Source organism: Protopterus annectens, chromosome 11.part0 (assembly GCF_019279795.1).
Source record: "Protopterus annectens isolate FY-2018-M chromosome 11.part0, PAN1.0, whole genome shotgun sequence".
In the NCBI taxonomy this organism is placed as follows: Eukaryota; Metazoa; Chordata; order Ceratodontiformes; family Protopteridae; genus Protopterus; species Protopterus annectens.
This window is the reverse complement of record NC_056745.1, coordinates 1,062,616,830-1,062,631,772: the sequence shown is the minus strand read 5'-3', so window position 1 is coordinate 1,062,631,772 and position 14,943 is coordinate 1,062,616,830. Positions and strand designations below refer to the sequence as shown.

General features: G+C 35.9%; 1 protein-coding gene across 1 annotated transcript in view; it reads left to right on the top strand.

The window, feature by feature from the left end:
* Window positions 1-14,943, top strand: part of LOC122815696 (mucin-19-like) — a 1,162,279-nt gene that overhangs the window by 125,047 nt on the left and 1,022,289 nt on the right. The window contains exon 2 of the mRNA XM_044088411.1: window positions 12,836-12,901. Coding sequence (XP_043944346.1) covers window positions 12,836-12,901 — 66 coding nt within the window. The remainder of the gene's footprint in view (window positions 1-12,835; window positions 12,902-14,943) is intronic.

Genomic DNA, 14,943 nt, shown 5'->3' with positions numbered 1-14,943 from the left:
TTTGTTCCAGCAGAGTGGAGAACAGCAACAGTAATCCCCTTGCACAAAGGGTGTTCATCAACTGCCCTGGAAACTATATACCTATAAGCTTAACCAGCCTGTGCAAGGTCATGGAAAGAATCATCATGGACCTTATCAATGAGGACATAGGTGACTTTTGAACTCTTGACCCAGCCCAGTTTGGCTTCATTAGTGGTAGATCTTGTTTAGTGAAGCTGGTAGATTTCTTTGAGAATGTCACCAAAGCCTTGGATGAAGGCAAAACAGTTTGTACTGCTTATATTGACTTAGCCAAGGGTTATGACACAATTCCCCCCACTCAGGTATCATTGAGAAATTCTTCCAGCTGGGGATTAACCTATACATCAATAGCTAGGTAGCCAACTGTCTCACAGACAGAATAATACTGTCAAAGTTGGGGATTCCACCTCTACTAGTAGACCAGTTAAAAGTGGCGTACCACAAGGATCTATGCTGGGCCCTCTACTGTTTGGAATCTATTTCTCAGACATCCAGGTAAAAGTACATAGCCTGTGGTTTACCAAGTTCACTGATGATTGCAAACTGGGAGCAATCAATAAGTCCCCAGATGATGTTAAAATATTACAAGAGGGGCTTACAGAAACAAATGATTGGTGGCAAAGCCACAGACTGAAACTAAATGCAAAAATGTGCATTATTATCTGCATTGTCAAAGAGGAAGTCCCTGTGAATTACAATATTGACAGCACCTCCCTAAGCTCAAACCCAGTGGTACGAGATTTGGGAACACAGGTTGATAGCAATCTAAACTTTGATCACCATGTGTCCACAGTGGTAAGGAAAGCCTTCTACTTTGTACATCTCATAAGTAATGACATTGCATCCAAGACTAAGGATGTTATTACTCCTCTCTACTCGACCCTCATCAAACCTCAAATAGAGTACAACATTCCATTTGCATGTACCTCAACAGACACCTGCAGCAGCTAAAGAGACCACAGAGGTTTCTCAACAAAGAAATTCAGGGCCTCCAAAACATGACCTACATGGAAAGACTGAAAGCACTGTCACTGTACTTTGTATCCTACAGGCTGTTGAGAGGTGACTTGTGCCTCACCTACAGAGCAGTCTTTGACCCTGCCCTAAAGGAAATGCTGAACATCTGCAAATCAAATAGGACAAGAGTCACTCACTCCAGTGATCTCAGTCTAGCCTGTGATGTTAACAGAACATACTGGAGACACAGATATATCTCCCAGAGATTGTTGCTTCTCTGAAATAAACTCCAAATTCACATGAAGCAGAGTTCCTCTATAACCCTATTCAAGCATAACCTAGACAACTGTATGGACGACCATAAATTCACACCAGGGGTGGCACCTATGTTCCGCAGGGACAGGAGCAGTCGGTGCTGATCACAGACTCATTCTTCAAATAATGACTATCTAACAAAGGCCAATTAGGGAACACAGGTATAGCATGGTTAGGCTTGTAAAGGCCATAGGGCCATTAGCCTATTAACCTCCTATGAACCTGAGAAGTATTTGAGAAGCTGATACTTGGTACTCTGTACATATTTTTACAAAGCAATACAAACTTGATTTCATGTCTAAGTAAAAGTCAGGTTTTGGTAGGACCATTCTCCAGGGGCTCCTGGATTCTTCTTCCACCTCCGAAATGCAGTAAGCTAGGATAATCTCACTGTATCATCTTACAATTTTGTTTAAAATATTATATAATACTAGGATTATTCATAACTGCATTTTTTGTATTTTTTATCATATTTTTATTGTATTTTTATTGTATCTTTGTAATTTTGGAGTTTTTCTCTCCGGGCCTCCACTGAAAACGGGCTCCTTGAGCCCAATGGGCCAGCCCAGTTATCAAACTGGAAATAAATAAATAAAATAAATAATCTAGCCATATAGTGTAATTTACTGCAGTATTGATCAATATGATGAACATAGCACAGTTGTGTAAGTAAACTTACCATAAAAGTCGATGTGCAAATTATTGCTTCTGCAGTAGCCACTCCCTTCCTCCAGCTCTCTTGTTTTTTGGTGTGTTTTTTATGTCAGAATATGGACATTTATTTTTAGTTGTCCTTTCAGGGATCATCCCCCCTCTTATGTTGGCAGAAAATCTCTGAAAGTCTTGCCACCCAAACATGTCTTCCATTCTGCTGAACATGAGCTGCCTGACAGTTTGGGCACATGGAAAGTACCCTGAAACTTTAGAAGCTATCTGGATGTTATATCCTTTGCAGGATATAACCCATGTAGCTATGGCTAGTGCAGCAGTGAACATTTGAACACCTACTATTATGGTAAGTTTACTTACACAACTATACTTTATATTAATGCTGTCAAATGTTTGCCCTAATTCAACAAAACCAAACAGATCCATATATATATATCACTTTTGGCAATACTTTTGCCATTCTTTTTTACCTGGTATAGACATAAGCACTTTTTAATCATGGCTTATAATTGAAACCTGGTCTATATAAAGTCAGGTTTGATGGATATTTACTATTATTAGGTAATAAATCCACCACAGCATTCTTCCAAGATGTTTGTGTTCCCTCTCCCCTTTTAAAATACCATTAAACAAACAAAAAAAAAGATATATATATATATATATATATATATATATATATATATATATATATATATATATATATATATTATTTTCTCCCCTCCTAGCATCTAAAATTCTGCACTTCTGCAGGAACACCATCTGTTCATGTAGACTTTCCAGCAGATTGATTATATATCATCATTTTTGTCTAATCTCCTCATATCTTAACTATTAGTTGAGTCTTCTCTACCTCAAACCTTGGCATAATTAAGTCTTCCATAACTATTTCTATTTGTGCTCTTTCTTGATTTCCAAATTTCTCTGCTTTATACAAATTTTCATAAAATTTGCAAAATACCTCCAATATCTTTATAAAAATCTCTGGTTATTTTTCTTTTTATAGGCTCCCTAAGTGTAGCAACAATCCTTTCTAGTTTCTGTTACCTAAGTTATTTTACTAAATGTTTTTTGTGCTTTGAAGTTGTTATAAAAATAATTGTTTAAAAACAGTCTTTCTAAACTTATGCATATTATCCAAATATTCCCTTATTTTTTCTTTAGCACTCTGCTTTTGCACCTTTTCTTGTTTGGTGAGAATTCCCCTATTCTGCAATAGTTTAACATTATTCTGCCTCTTTAAATAATTCATATTACTTCTTAATCAAATCTCTTTCTCTTTTGTTTCTACCCTATTTTAATCTCATTTTCATTTTATCCCACTCACTAGCTATTTCTTCAGAAGAAGCTTTTATCTTCCTTACTAACTCTTTAATAATTTCCACTACCCATTCATTGAATTGTAATCTTTTTAGTAGGTAGGTGGAAAAGCACCTGTGCCTCATTTTTAGTTAATTACCCTGCATTTTATCTCAGTTTTTAACTGATTCAAAATAGCTATTGGATGTGTGTCAAAGCTTTCAGTTAAATGCCCATGTTTCTGTGAAATAGAATTTCTGTCCTGTCTAGCCAAGTTATTGAACCTTGGGGAATAATATACAAATTCTGTCCTAGTTCCTGCTACTTAGTTTTTGTCTTCCAAACCAAATATTTTGATTTTATATATATATATATATATATATATATATATATATATATATATATATACATACATATATAGGTTTACTATTAAATGTTTGAAGTTCAAAATGTAAAGCTATCATAATGTACAATCATATTATCAAAATTCATAAAGTGAAAGCATTCAAAATGTTGAAAATCAAAATGTTTCAACATTTTCAACCATTTTCAACATTTTTCCACCTTTTGCAAAAAAAACTTCCACCAAACCAAGCCCAGTGTGATTAAACACTACTTACTTACTCCGATACCCCTCAACTATATATTCTAACTTCAGGATCACACTACAGTGGGGAAAAGGGCATATACACTGCCACTACCATGTTTGGACAAAAAGAAATTCGGCAAAATGAGTTTTTGGTGATTTGGGCTTTCAGTGATGACAATGAAGAGCTCAAGTTCATTTATTCGAATTGCATTATTGTTTCAACATTCTGAATGGGTGTTTATGACAGTCAAATAAAGGATTTTCACATATATGTTATTCAGGTGTGTTACTTTCAACCATTGGCCTTTCAACCATTTGATAGTAAACTATATATATATATATATATATATATATATATATATATATATTTTATTATTTTTTTATTTTTTTTTTCAGAAATGTATCATTGTTTGGTCTATTTTCCCTTCTAGGGTGTCTTGATGCATATTCACTATTGCAAACCAAGTTCCATTCCTCTGTATAAGTAATATTCCCTGCTGAAAGCTGATAATTTATTCCCAAATTTTCTTAATCTCCATAATAGCAGTTTTTGGTGGATATAAATATTTGCCTTTGTAATCCTCCTCCTCCCTTGCCAATAGTCCCTTACTACCACAAATCTACCATTATTGTATTTTTTCCTTCTTCTATCACTAATAGAGCCTTTTTACCAATCAGTATTATTATTCCATGTTTCCATTGTCCCTGACATTCTGTTGAATATCCATCCTGAAAAACTTACTTTGTCAAATTCATATGCTGATTTCTTTCCAAATGTGTCTCCTGCAGCACTACTATTTGCAGTCTGCATTTCTTAATAGAGTTCAGTGCTTTTTCGTTTTTGCCTGTACCTGTAAGACTATTTACATTCCAAGATAGTATGGATAGCATAGCTGTTATTTAAGTCTATTTTTCCTACCTGTTACACATGACATTTGTTGGGAATGTGTATTTACAACCTTTGTCCTATGTGCACACACTAGCAGGGTAATCCTTTATACAGTTCTTTCTTTTCATCTCAATTTGAATCTATTTGACATTTTCTAAGACTTTTTGCTTTAATGGAAACCTTCATACAAAGAATAAATAAATAAATGCATTTTAAGAACAACCCTGTCCTCTACTAACTTAGAACAAATGTACAAAACTATGTACAATTTCAACAAATGAAGTGTAACCCCCATATAGGAACAATTTGCCCAAATCAACAGCTGCACTCACAATACATTACTTAACCTAAAATTAAGGTTATTATGCTAAAGCACATGTTACAGAGTGTGTTTTCACTTACACTGATTGCTGCCTGTTCTTTTCTTATCTGTATTTGCTTTCCAGATGTGAAAAACAGCTTGTATACTTTCAAAAAATAACATCTTTTAGTCCTAAGGAAAAATAAAATGCACTGGTTATCTTTAAATAAAACCAAAGTGTACACTGGTCTAGTGAATGCACTAAAGTATTGCAAGCTCACAGGTATTAAGGCTTCTTGGCAGGCTGTAATCTCTTATTCACTTCCCATAATTTCAGATTTTATTTTTCACTGAACTGCTTGTCGTACTTTTAAATTTTGCATTTCCTCACCAAAAAATGTTCAGAATTCTCAAGATTAATAATAGCTTGCTCCTGCAGACAGCGCATCTCCAAATAAAAGTAGTTAACAATGAGAACAAATCTAATATCTCTGCAGATACAAGAAGGAATCGTTATAAATTTCACTCAGACTTGAATGAGCAGCTGCTTTTAGTTGTGGAATTCCTGACTCCCACTTAGAATATTTGCTAATGGAAAAAAAAAATCCAGCGAATATCTTTGCAAATGCAAAGAAATTTGCATTTTCATGGCTTTTATCATATTGTCTAATCCGTTAAGCCTACTTGCTTACAAAAATCATTTATTTATAGCCTAAGCGAGGGCATTAATCTAGATATCCACCATTGTGAAAATAAGAGAAATTATCTTAATCCTACATATAATATAATCAATGCACTTTTTTTCATTCTCTGGTAAAGCAGAAAATCTCAAGTTTTCTCTGTGTGCTCTGTCTTTTAACTACTGTTATTTGAAACAGATCTTCTTGAGAAGCCTCATACTCAGACAGCTTTTTCTTTATTTCAACCTGCGATTTTTTGCAGTTTTACCAGTTCAATGGAATAGCTAGTTAAACCATATTTTATTTTTTCCAACCTTTTGTTATTTGAGTTGATATATTCCTTCAGTGTTTCATTTAGTTTAATCAGCTCTGAATACATTTGAGATATGTTTTCCTCTAAATTACTGGAAGCCATTTCATGTACCAAAGTTGTAGCTTGAATTGCATTTTGCTGAACAGCTGCAGAATTCTTTCCAGTGTTTTCTCTTCACCTTTTTTGGTTGATTTTCTATCATGTTCTCTACATTTCTTCTTTGATGGCATCTAGGCAGTGCACTTACTAGCTAGTAACTGAATTTTACCAAGGTTGACAATTTTACTGATTGTTATTTTTCAGTGTCTGTTTTCACATTGGGAGTGTAACTAAAGCTTGATCAGTTGTTGATCAGTGTGCAGTCATCTTGGAAGTCCAAAATTAAAAACAATGTATGACATAATTCTAGTTACTACTGCAGGGGTTGCTAGTCTTATATATTGATCCATATTTCTGTCAATCCATGTAAAATGTTATTGCAGAAACCAAAAAAAAAATCCAGCGAATATCTTTGCAAATGCAAAGAAATTTGCATTTTCATGGCTTTTATCATATTGCCTAATCCGTTAAGCCTACTTGCTTACAACAGATGCTTTGTTATTGAAATAACAACAGAAACTGCCTAAGACTGTATAGAATTTTACCACTCATTTGTAAGAGGTCTTTCAGCAGTTTTAACAAATTCTTAACTATCAACTCAACAAATCTGCCTCTTGCTGCCTCTAGGTTGATTATTTCACTAACACCCTTCTTCTGTTGCTTCCTCCTGCTTGTCAGTTAAGATAATACTAGCTGTAGACTGAAAAATGTACAGTTTTTCCTATATTTTACAATTAAGCAATTTCTGTCATTCTGCCATGTGTCCTACAACATGTAGCATACATCTCATATTGTTAGGCACATAATCATGTCTATGCACACTGAGTATTGCCTCCTTACCTTTCTGTATCATTTTTAATTTCTGAACTGCCTTTAATCGTGGTTTACAGTTTATCAGTCTTATTCTGTAGTGAAAAGTGACAGTTATTAGTTATGTTTTAAAAGGCTTCCTGTTGAAATGTTGACGCTCAAAATGTCACATGCTGACAAGTCAAAAAAAAAAACAACATTTTTGGGGAGTGGGGGGCAAAACTCCCATACCATCGAACTTATATATACCAACCCAACTCTGAAATCACCACACCTCTGGGAAAAGGGAATATTATGACAAATGGCATCTTGGACTTGGTGTATGAGTCCAATCTTTTGGCGATTCAATCTTGCCTTAAGCTGGAGACCAAGTTATAGTAAAATACACCTGACAAGATAGAGAAGTCAGTGCAGATACTGGATGAGAGTCCTGCAGAAGAATATTGTGTTATCTAACTGGTACAGAATGTATATTCCAGTTTTTAAAATGCTGACAGTCTGCTGACTCTCATTATGAGCTATTGCTAATGTTCTTTAGTTGCATTAAAACTGCAAGAGTTGTTGAGTCTGTCTTTACTTTTTAAATCTGTAGTAAGTATCTCATGCTGCCAGCAGTAGATTATGCAGGTAACATAAAACATCCTCTCTTTATGGTCATTATACATGGTATACTTATGGAATACATTTATAATATTGAATGGCTGAAATGCTGAACAACATCCCAGTGACCACAAAACGTTGAAACTCAAAATGCCAAAAATTGGTTCACATTCAGTACAGGGAGGCTCCCTGTACCCCCCCCCCATTATATGGGGTCTAACCCCCACTCTCCCTGTTAATTTTATATACTATCTCCAAGACTTCATTATAGTGGGGAAAGGAGAAAACACCAATCCTTGTTGTACTGCAGTCTTGTCAAACTTAATTTTTGACTTTTTGTTATCAGTGTTATGCCATTCAGCATTTTTGATGCATCTTCATCATTACGTGTGCTATCCTACTGCAGTACCCCATTCATCCAGTCAATAAACAGTACTGGACATTAACTACAGAAAGCAGTTTCCGTAGAAGCACTCAGTTGCACTCTGCCATGCTGTCTTTTAATTCTTTACATTCTTCCTTCACTGTAAATACCCCCACCAGCACCATTAACATATGTACAAAACTGCAGCCTTCACTGTAAATACCCCCACCAGCACCCTTAACACATGTACAAAACTGCAGTGTTTCATATATTAATTGTGATTCTGTAAGACTCCTCTTGGTAGAAGTTAAGAGTATTATAAGCCCAGACACTGTATCACTTTGTTCATTCTTAAACTGTTTGCACTGTTCTTCAGAGTCCAAAGACTACATAACATAAAGCTAGTAGGATTCAAGCCGATTTTGATGCAGACGTTTCGTATTAGATGCATCTGTTTGCATCAGGTGAAGAAGTCCTATCCCAGGTTTCCCATCTATGCTCCTTATAACTTACTGTCCCCGTTTATTTTGAAAAACAAGGAAGACAGAACTTTCTCTTTTTCAGTCCTTTATGTAGTAAACCACCTGCTACTATTTTTCAAATGTATAAAGAACAAATGAAGATACCATTTTAGAAGACAATTATTATTATCAGATTAAGTATTACATCCTGCAATGGACTTTATGAAACAGTAATCTGATGCTTAGTATTTTTGTATTCTTCATAATTTAAAGAAATGTTGAAAAACATTATTTTGAGTTGCGTAACATAGGGGATCAGTAAGGTAAGGCTATGTAATTGGAGCTGGTTCTGTGCTTTCAAGAATTTCTGTCACTGATATTATATAGTGTTTAAAAATATTATGATGACTAACACTCTGACAGAAAAATTACAGAGTAAGTTATTCTGCTGCTGGTGTGTTTTTGGAGGTGCTCATTGTTACATTTCAACCATGAATGTTCTACTTACATTTTACTTTCATGTTCATATCCAGCACTTTTAAACAGTTATTGTTTACTTTATTTGTAGCATATGTGAATATGAATGGCATTAATGGATTTGGTTGATTGTACTGAATAATCATGATAAAATCTGTGTAGGTAGTTTCTTATTCAGTGATGGGTTACTCAGTCAGCAGAATGCCTTGCTTTAATGTCCTAAGAATGAGAGGTAAATGGGATTCCTCAGTTTCCTTTATTATACATATCTTGCAATGCTGCTAGTTATTCATTTGGTATTCCTGCCAAACACAGTTTCTGGATTTGCTAATTTATTTATTTTATCTTATTTAGATTTGTTAACCTTGGTAGAGCACTGATGACAATTGACCAATTTCAGTCTTGGCCCAGGATATGCAGCAAGAAAGGAAAACATTTGTAAAAGAATACAGGGTACTTTTCTGTTATCAGGGCAACAGTTCTAATGCAGGGAAAAGTTATAAGTAATAAGTATACAGTAACACGTTTTAATCATCCTGTGAGCTTCTTGATTTCAGCTGTTAGTATTGGTTACACATTATGAGAAGAAATGTCCCACATTTTGGAGATAGAGGGCAATATCTATTCAGGCCACACCACTATTATGTATTTTTTTCCCACTCAGATATATGGAACTTCGATCGTGTACAACTGTTTTATAAAACCAGGTGCCACCATGACAACTGTAACATTACATTAGTTGTAAATACGGGCGGCATATAGTTTATCATAGAAGGTGGAAATGAGCATTTGAAGTTTTGTGAATAGTACTAATTTCAGAAAGCTGCAGGTAGAAAAATTGTTCTTGCCGCGCAATATAAATTGCTTTATGTATTGTTTAAAATGTAATTCATTACATACTATTACTATGACAAAAAGAGGTGAAAGAGTTCTTCCTGTATAGACTGTACAACTCCGCAGAAGAGACGAGAATGTACTGTACTGAATGTAAATTATGTCATTTAATCAGAAATGTTGTAAGGTTTGGGCTGCCATGTGAAAGGATCAACAGTCAATGTTAATGAGTCTTTGTGTAGCGGACTTCATCTCAACTATTCCTCTTTAGGAGCTTAGGGTTACCACCTGTCCCACTTTGTGAGGGACAGTCCCTCTTTGGGGAGTTGTGTCCTGCAAAAAAATTGTAAAAATGGAAAATGTCCTGATATTTTAGGGTAAAATTATTGCCTATATTTTATGTAATATTTGCATAAAACAGTTATTCTGCTACTCAAACATGTAAATGTTATAAGAAACAGAATAAGCAAGAAAATGCTACAAGAATAAGCCTTTCTAGCATGTTAGAACTGTTGCCCTGATAATGGAAAAGTACCGAATGCAGAGTATGGTGCAATATAAAATGGTAGTTATAGCAGGGCAATACAAAAAAAAGTTTTGAGTAACATGGAACATTTGAGTAAAAATTACAACACAATTGCTATATACAGTATATAGAATAAGACAACTCTAGGCACTTGATCAGAGAAAGCTAGGTAGATAGAAAATACATTTCTAGAATTGGTAAGGAAAGAGGCTAGGAGAGAGATATTTAATGTTGCCAGAGATCAGAGCCAGATCCAGAACTAGGTGACAAAGGCAGTCATCTAGGGCCCACTAGCTGGGAAGTGGGGCCCAATGGCCAGGGAGCTGCCACAAAAACGTATATTTCTTCTTTAAGAACACACTTTGCATGCATTACATTTCTTCATTAAGGACACATGCAGAGTGCATTCTTAGTAGCATCTACAAGTGCATCTTAAGCAGAAGACATGCACACATTTAAAATGAAACGGTAAACATTATTTTTAAGAAATGAGCATTAATGCTGTTGCCATTCCATTCCGGGTGAATGCATCATTCCTGAAATGATTGGTTAGTGGAGTGGGTGTGTGCATTTGTATAAAGTGCCCCAGTTAGGAATGGCAGGCTTGTTAGCTCATTCTGTCTCAAACCCTATACCTTCAACACAGGACCCTAGAGACTAAATCCTCTACACCAGCTACCAAACTGTCATCGGCAAGAACTGTTGAGTTTTACTGCATTTTCAAAGAATGCTGATTGTTAATTTACAAAGTTGAGTTTCTGAACATTTTCAAGGACTGTTGAGCTTCTGCACATCTTCAAGGAGTTTTCAGTCTCTGTGCATTTTCAAGGAATGTTGAGTTTCGAGGGAAGAGAAGTTTACTGTTGCTCATGCTAAATCTGTTTTCAATGTGTAACTGTTTTGTTTAGCAAATGGCCATCATTAGTGTGCTATACATTCTTGAAGCAGTGTTAGTAACACAATAGGTAGCATACTTGCCTTTGGTGCAGAAGGCTATGGGTTATGCTCATACACCACATACAGATAGTTCATTGCAGTGCCTCCTTTAAGTGGGATTGGAGGTGCTGGAATCCTGTGTGTGTCCTCCTTTGGATGAAATGCCTGGTAACTCTGAACCTATTGCCAGCTTGACAGACATACCTATTGCAATATTACCAGCTTACCAATTTTTTTTAAATGTAACACAGACAGTTTATTCTTCAAGGGCAGCAGCAGACACTGCAGTTGTACATTAGACACTGAAATGTAAAGTTGCTTGCTAGCAGCAACCTCATCATTAGTTATAGATCTCTTTAATGTGGAATTATTCAGATGACTTTTATTTCTGCAGAGATTGTGTATATTGACGCATCTATATCATGTTATTGAAAGTTTACTTAATTGAATCAATAAAGGTCGAACTTTATTGATCGATTAAGTAATACATTGAATAATGTAAAAAAAAAACAAATTAAAACAAAAAAAAATTAAGTGGCGTAGGCAGGGGGGCAAGCCTCCCTGTGTGCCCCCCTATTTAAATATACCAACTCCGAGACCACACTACATTGAGGTAAATGGAAATCTCCCCTTATGGAGATTTCCGTTTACTTGCACAATGTTCTTCATTTTCGATATTGTTGTGCCGACAATATCATACTCGATATTGTCAGCTTACGACAATGTGAAGTAGACCCATATTGACTGCTATTTGTGGATTATAATGAAAGAAGTATGAGTGGCCTTTCATGGATGAAGTGTTCTTTAATGGGTAGTGTTGTCCTTATTGTTTCATACATTTTTTTTAATTGCTTACTGGAAAAATGTTGTTCAAACCCACAGATTTAAAACACACTCCAACAAAAGGTGCTGCATTATACAAGGAATATATTTTAACAAAATCAGGATGGTGCATCTAAGAACACATGTATGTATACATGGTCCAAAAAAAAAAAACAAACTTGTGCAAGGGTCCCATGGTTCAAAAACAGCCCAAAGGGAAACTTAATCTGCCACTGGCCAGATGCATCTTTGAAAGTAGGTTTTAATGCCATTTCAATGAATATGACTTTCAAGGGCAGAGAATATTACTGTTCATGCTAAGTCTGTTTTCATTCTGTGGCTATACTGTTTTGTTTAACAAATGGCTATCAGTGTTTGTGCTATAAAATTTGAAATAAACATTTTAAATATCTCTAACCATTGTAGAAGTAAAAAAGGAAATAGTATGCACATTGACAGGTTTGAACATTGTTTATGGTAAATGAGGAAAAATAACCAAGTAATGGGACACTGAAATAGCTGTGGGGATGGGTTGCCATGGGGCTGCTCTGGGGGGCCATGATCCATTACCCTGCCTAGAGCCCCACTTGACCAAGATTTGGTTTGTCTGAGATGAGGAACTGGCATTTGCTGGCTTCTTTTGAGGTGTGCTTTAAATTGTCAGAAAAATGACAAGGATGTTTGCTTGAGATGGGAGGGGAGAGATTCCCAAAGTTCGGTGTCAAGGACTGAGAAGCTACAATCTGTGCCATGTTGTTTGTAGTTGAGAGCTTGCAGGAAGGGAGTAGAGATATTGTGATTCCTACTTTATATGACATAATGTTTTTAATATAATTCCTCTGGATGGTCATGTTAACATATTTTATGCCTTCCTAGGTTACACCAAAACCAAAACACACATTCCTGCACCTATAAAGTCTCTAACAGCATCTGCTAATATAGGTAAGGATAGCTTCTACAATGTATTTCTTTTTAAGTGATGCTTGGAATTCTGCAAAATACATATATTTTAACCATCATTTTTTTATGATATAAACATTTCCAAATATTCATTAAGTGCATATAAATTATTCCTCTTCCGTGTATTTCTAGTAACCTTTAAGGCACTGTATAATGTTTTCAGTATTTCTTGATAAATTGTTATTAAACTGAAATAGTAACTCAGCAAATCACTACAAGTTTCAATGATATAAATATTCCAGTAACAGAAGGAGTTCAATACTCAAGACTTTAAGGTTAAGTTATACTTTACTCATATACACCATTACCTTGGCAAAGTCTAAATGATCTGCATAAGATGAGATTCAGGTAAGAAAATATGCAAAAATAAATACATTTTGCAAAATATTTCAGCGATTGTTGAGCATGTGTAAAGACATACAGCTTCAAAATGAATTTTCTGAGCATTTTACCTCTATTTACAATGCTAAGAAAATATATTGCAGTAACAGTTTGTTTTAAAGCAATAAAACAAGCAGTAGAGATATTTTCCTCAAGAACAAGGTGCACATATTTTTTATGATGTAAAGCCATGGACCTAACATAAAATACATATGCAAAGTTTTCTTTTCTGTCTGACTAAACAGGTGGGTTTTCTGATCCAATAGGATCCAGCCTCAGCACCTTTTTCACGCTCCTGGATCCAGGCTGAGGCTCTTCCACTACCCATAATTCCCTCTTGTCCTCACATTTCCTTAGATCTGGTTTGCCACCTGTTTGGTCAGACAGGCTGCAGAGGACATGGCTGTCGTCTTTAACACAACGGGATATTTTCACCATTTTCTAGTCTGCCTTCGGAGAACTTCAGATTGCGCATTCTTCTTATCATTACTTCTCGTTCCCTTTGTAGTTGTTTATCTTTTCTACTTTTTAAGGTTTTAGGGAGTGTCTTTCCCACTTTTTTCTCTCCTGCTTAAAAAAGCTTATATTTATCTTTCTTACTCAGTGTTAACATTATTTTGCTGTTATTATGTCTGATAAAGCATCTAGCTTTAATAAGAGTAGTAACTGTGGGCATAACCCCCCCCGCCCGATCCACACACCTTGTATTAATATTGTTTGGAAACAGATTATTTAGATACTGAATGGGAATCCCATGCTTCTTCAGAGCCAGCATTTTTGTTAAAGGTCTCTTCCTTGCCCAAGTGAGACATTCAACCTCTTCAGCCTTTGCTTCTACTTCTACAAAGAAGCCAGACAAGTCTAAGATGTCTAAAGAAGAAAGAGAAAGAAAAAGACAGCCAGAAAACTCAGAAGAGATTCCAAGACCCATTGAACCCTTCTTGTCGAAGGCTCTGAGGCACTCAGATCCAGTTACTCAACTAGAACAAGTTCAGAACTGATCTCTATGTCTGCCATGTCATTTTTCTCTAGAGCCGGCCAGTCCTTGGCTCCATTATCCCATCCTACAAGACAAGTCAACCCACCTGTCTTCAAGAATATATTCAGTGACATCTTCATTCAGGTCCTTTTGATCATCAGAAAGCCTTTCAGAAGCTGACATTGATAGGATGATGCAGAAATTTCTTAGGACACAGATTCAGATGGGGATCCCCCCATCACTTCCCCCACTGAGGGCTGCAAATCAGGTCCCAACAACACCCTTATTGATTTTTACTTCCTCAGTCTGCCCATCGGATTTAGTGCCAATGCCACCGAGTGATGCACATGATAGGCTCTTGTCACAGCTGAGAGCTGGGTCAGCTTTCACTTTGAAGTTTTCTCTCACCATGTCTACTTCGACACTCTCAGATTATGAACAGTTTTGAAGCTGAGAGTTTGCAGCTGAGGTACTGGCATTGAGTTCAGTTCCGAGGCTTTCAGAGCCATCTCTGCCCCTAGGTACTTCAGCCTTAGACATCTCGGCTCCAATGTCAGCTTCAGAGCTGATCTGGGTCAGGGTCTAGGACATTCCATCTCTGGAATCTTCAGATCTTAAGGGGTCTTCCTTTGCACCAGTCTCTGCTTTGGTCTTTGAAGCATTT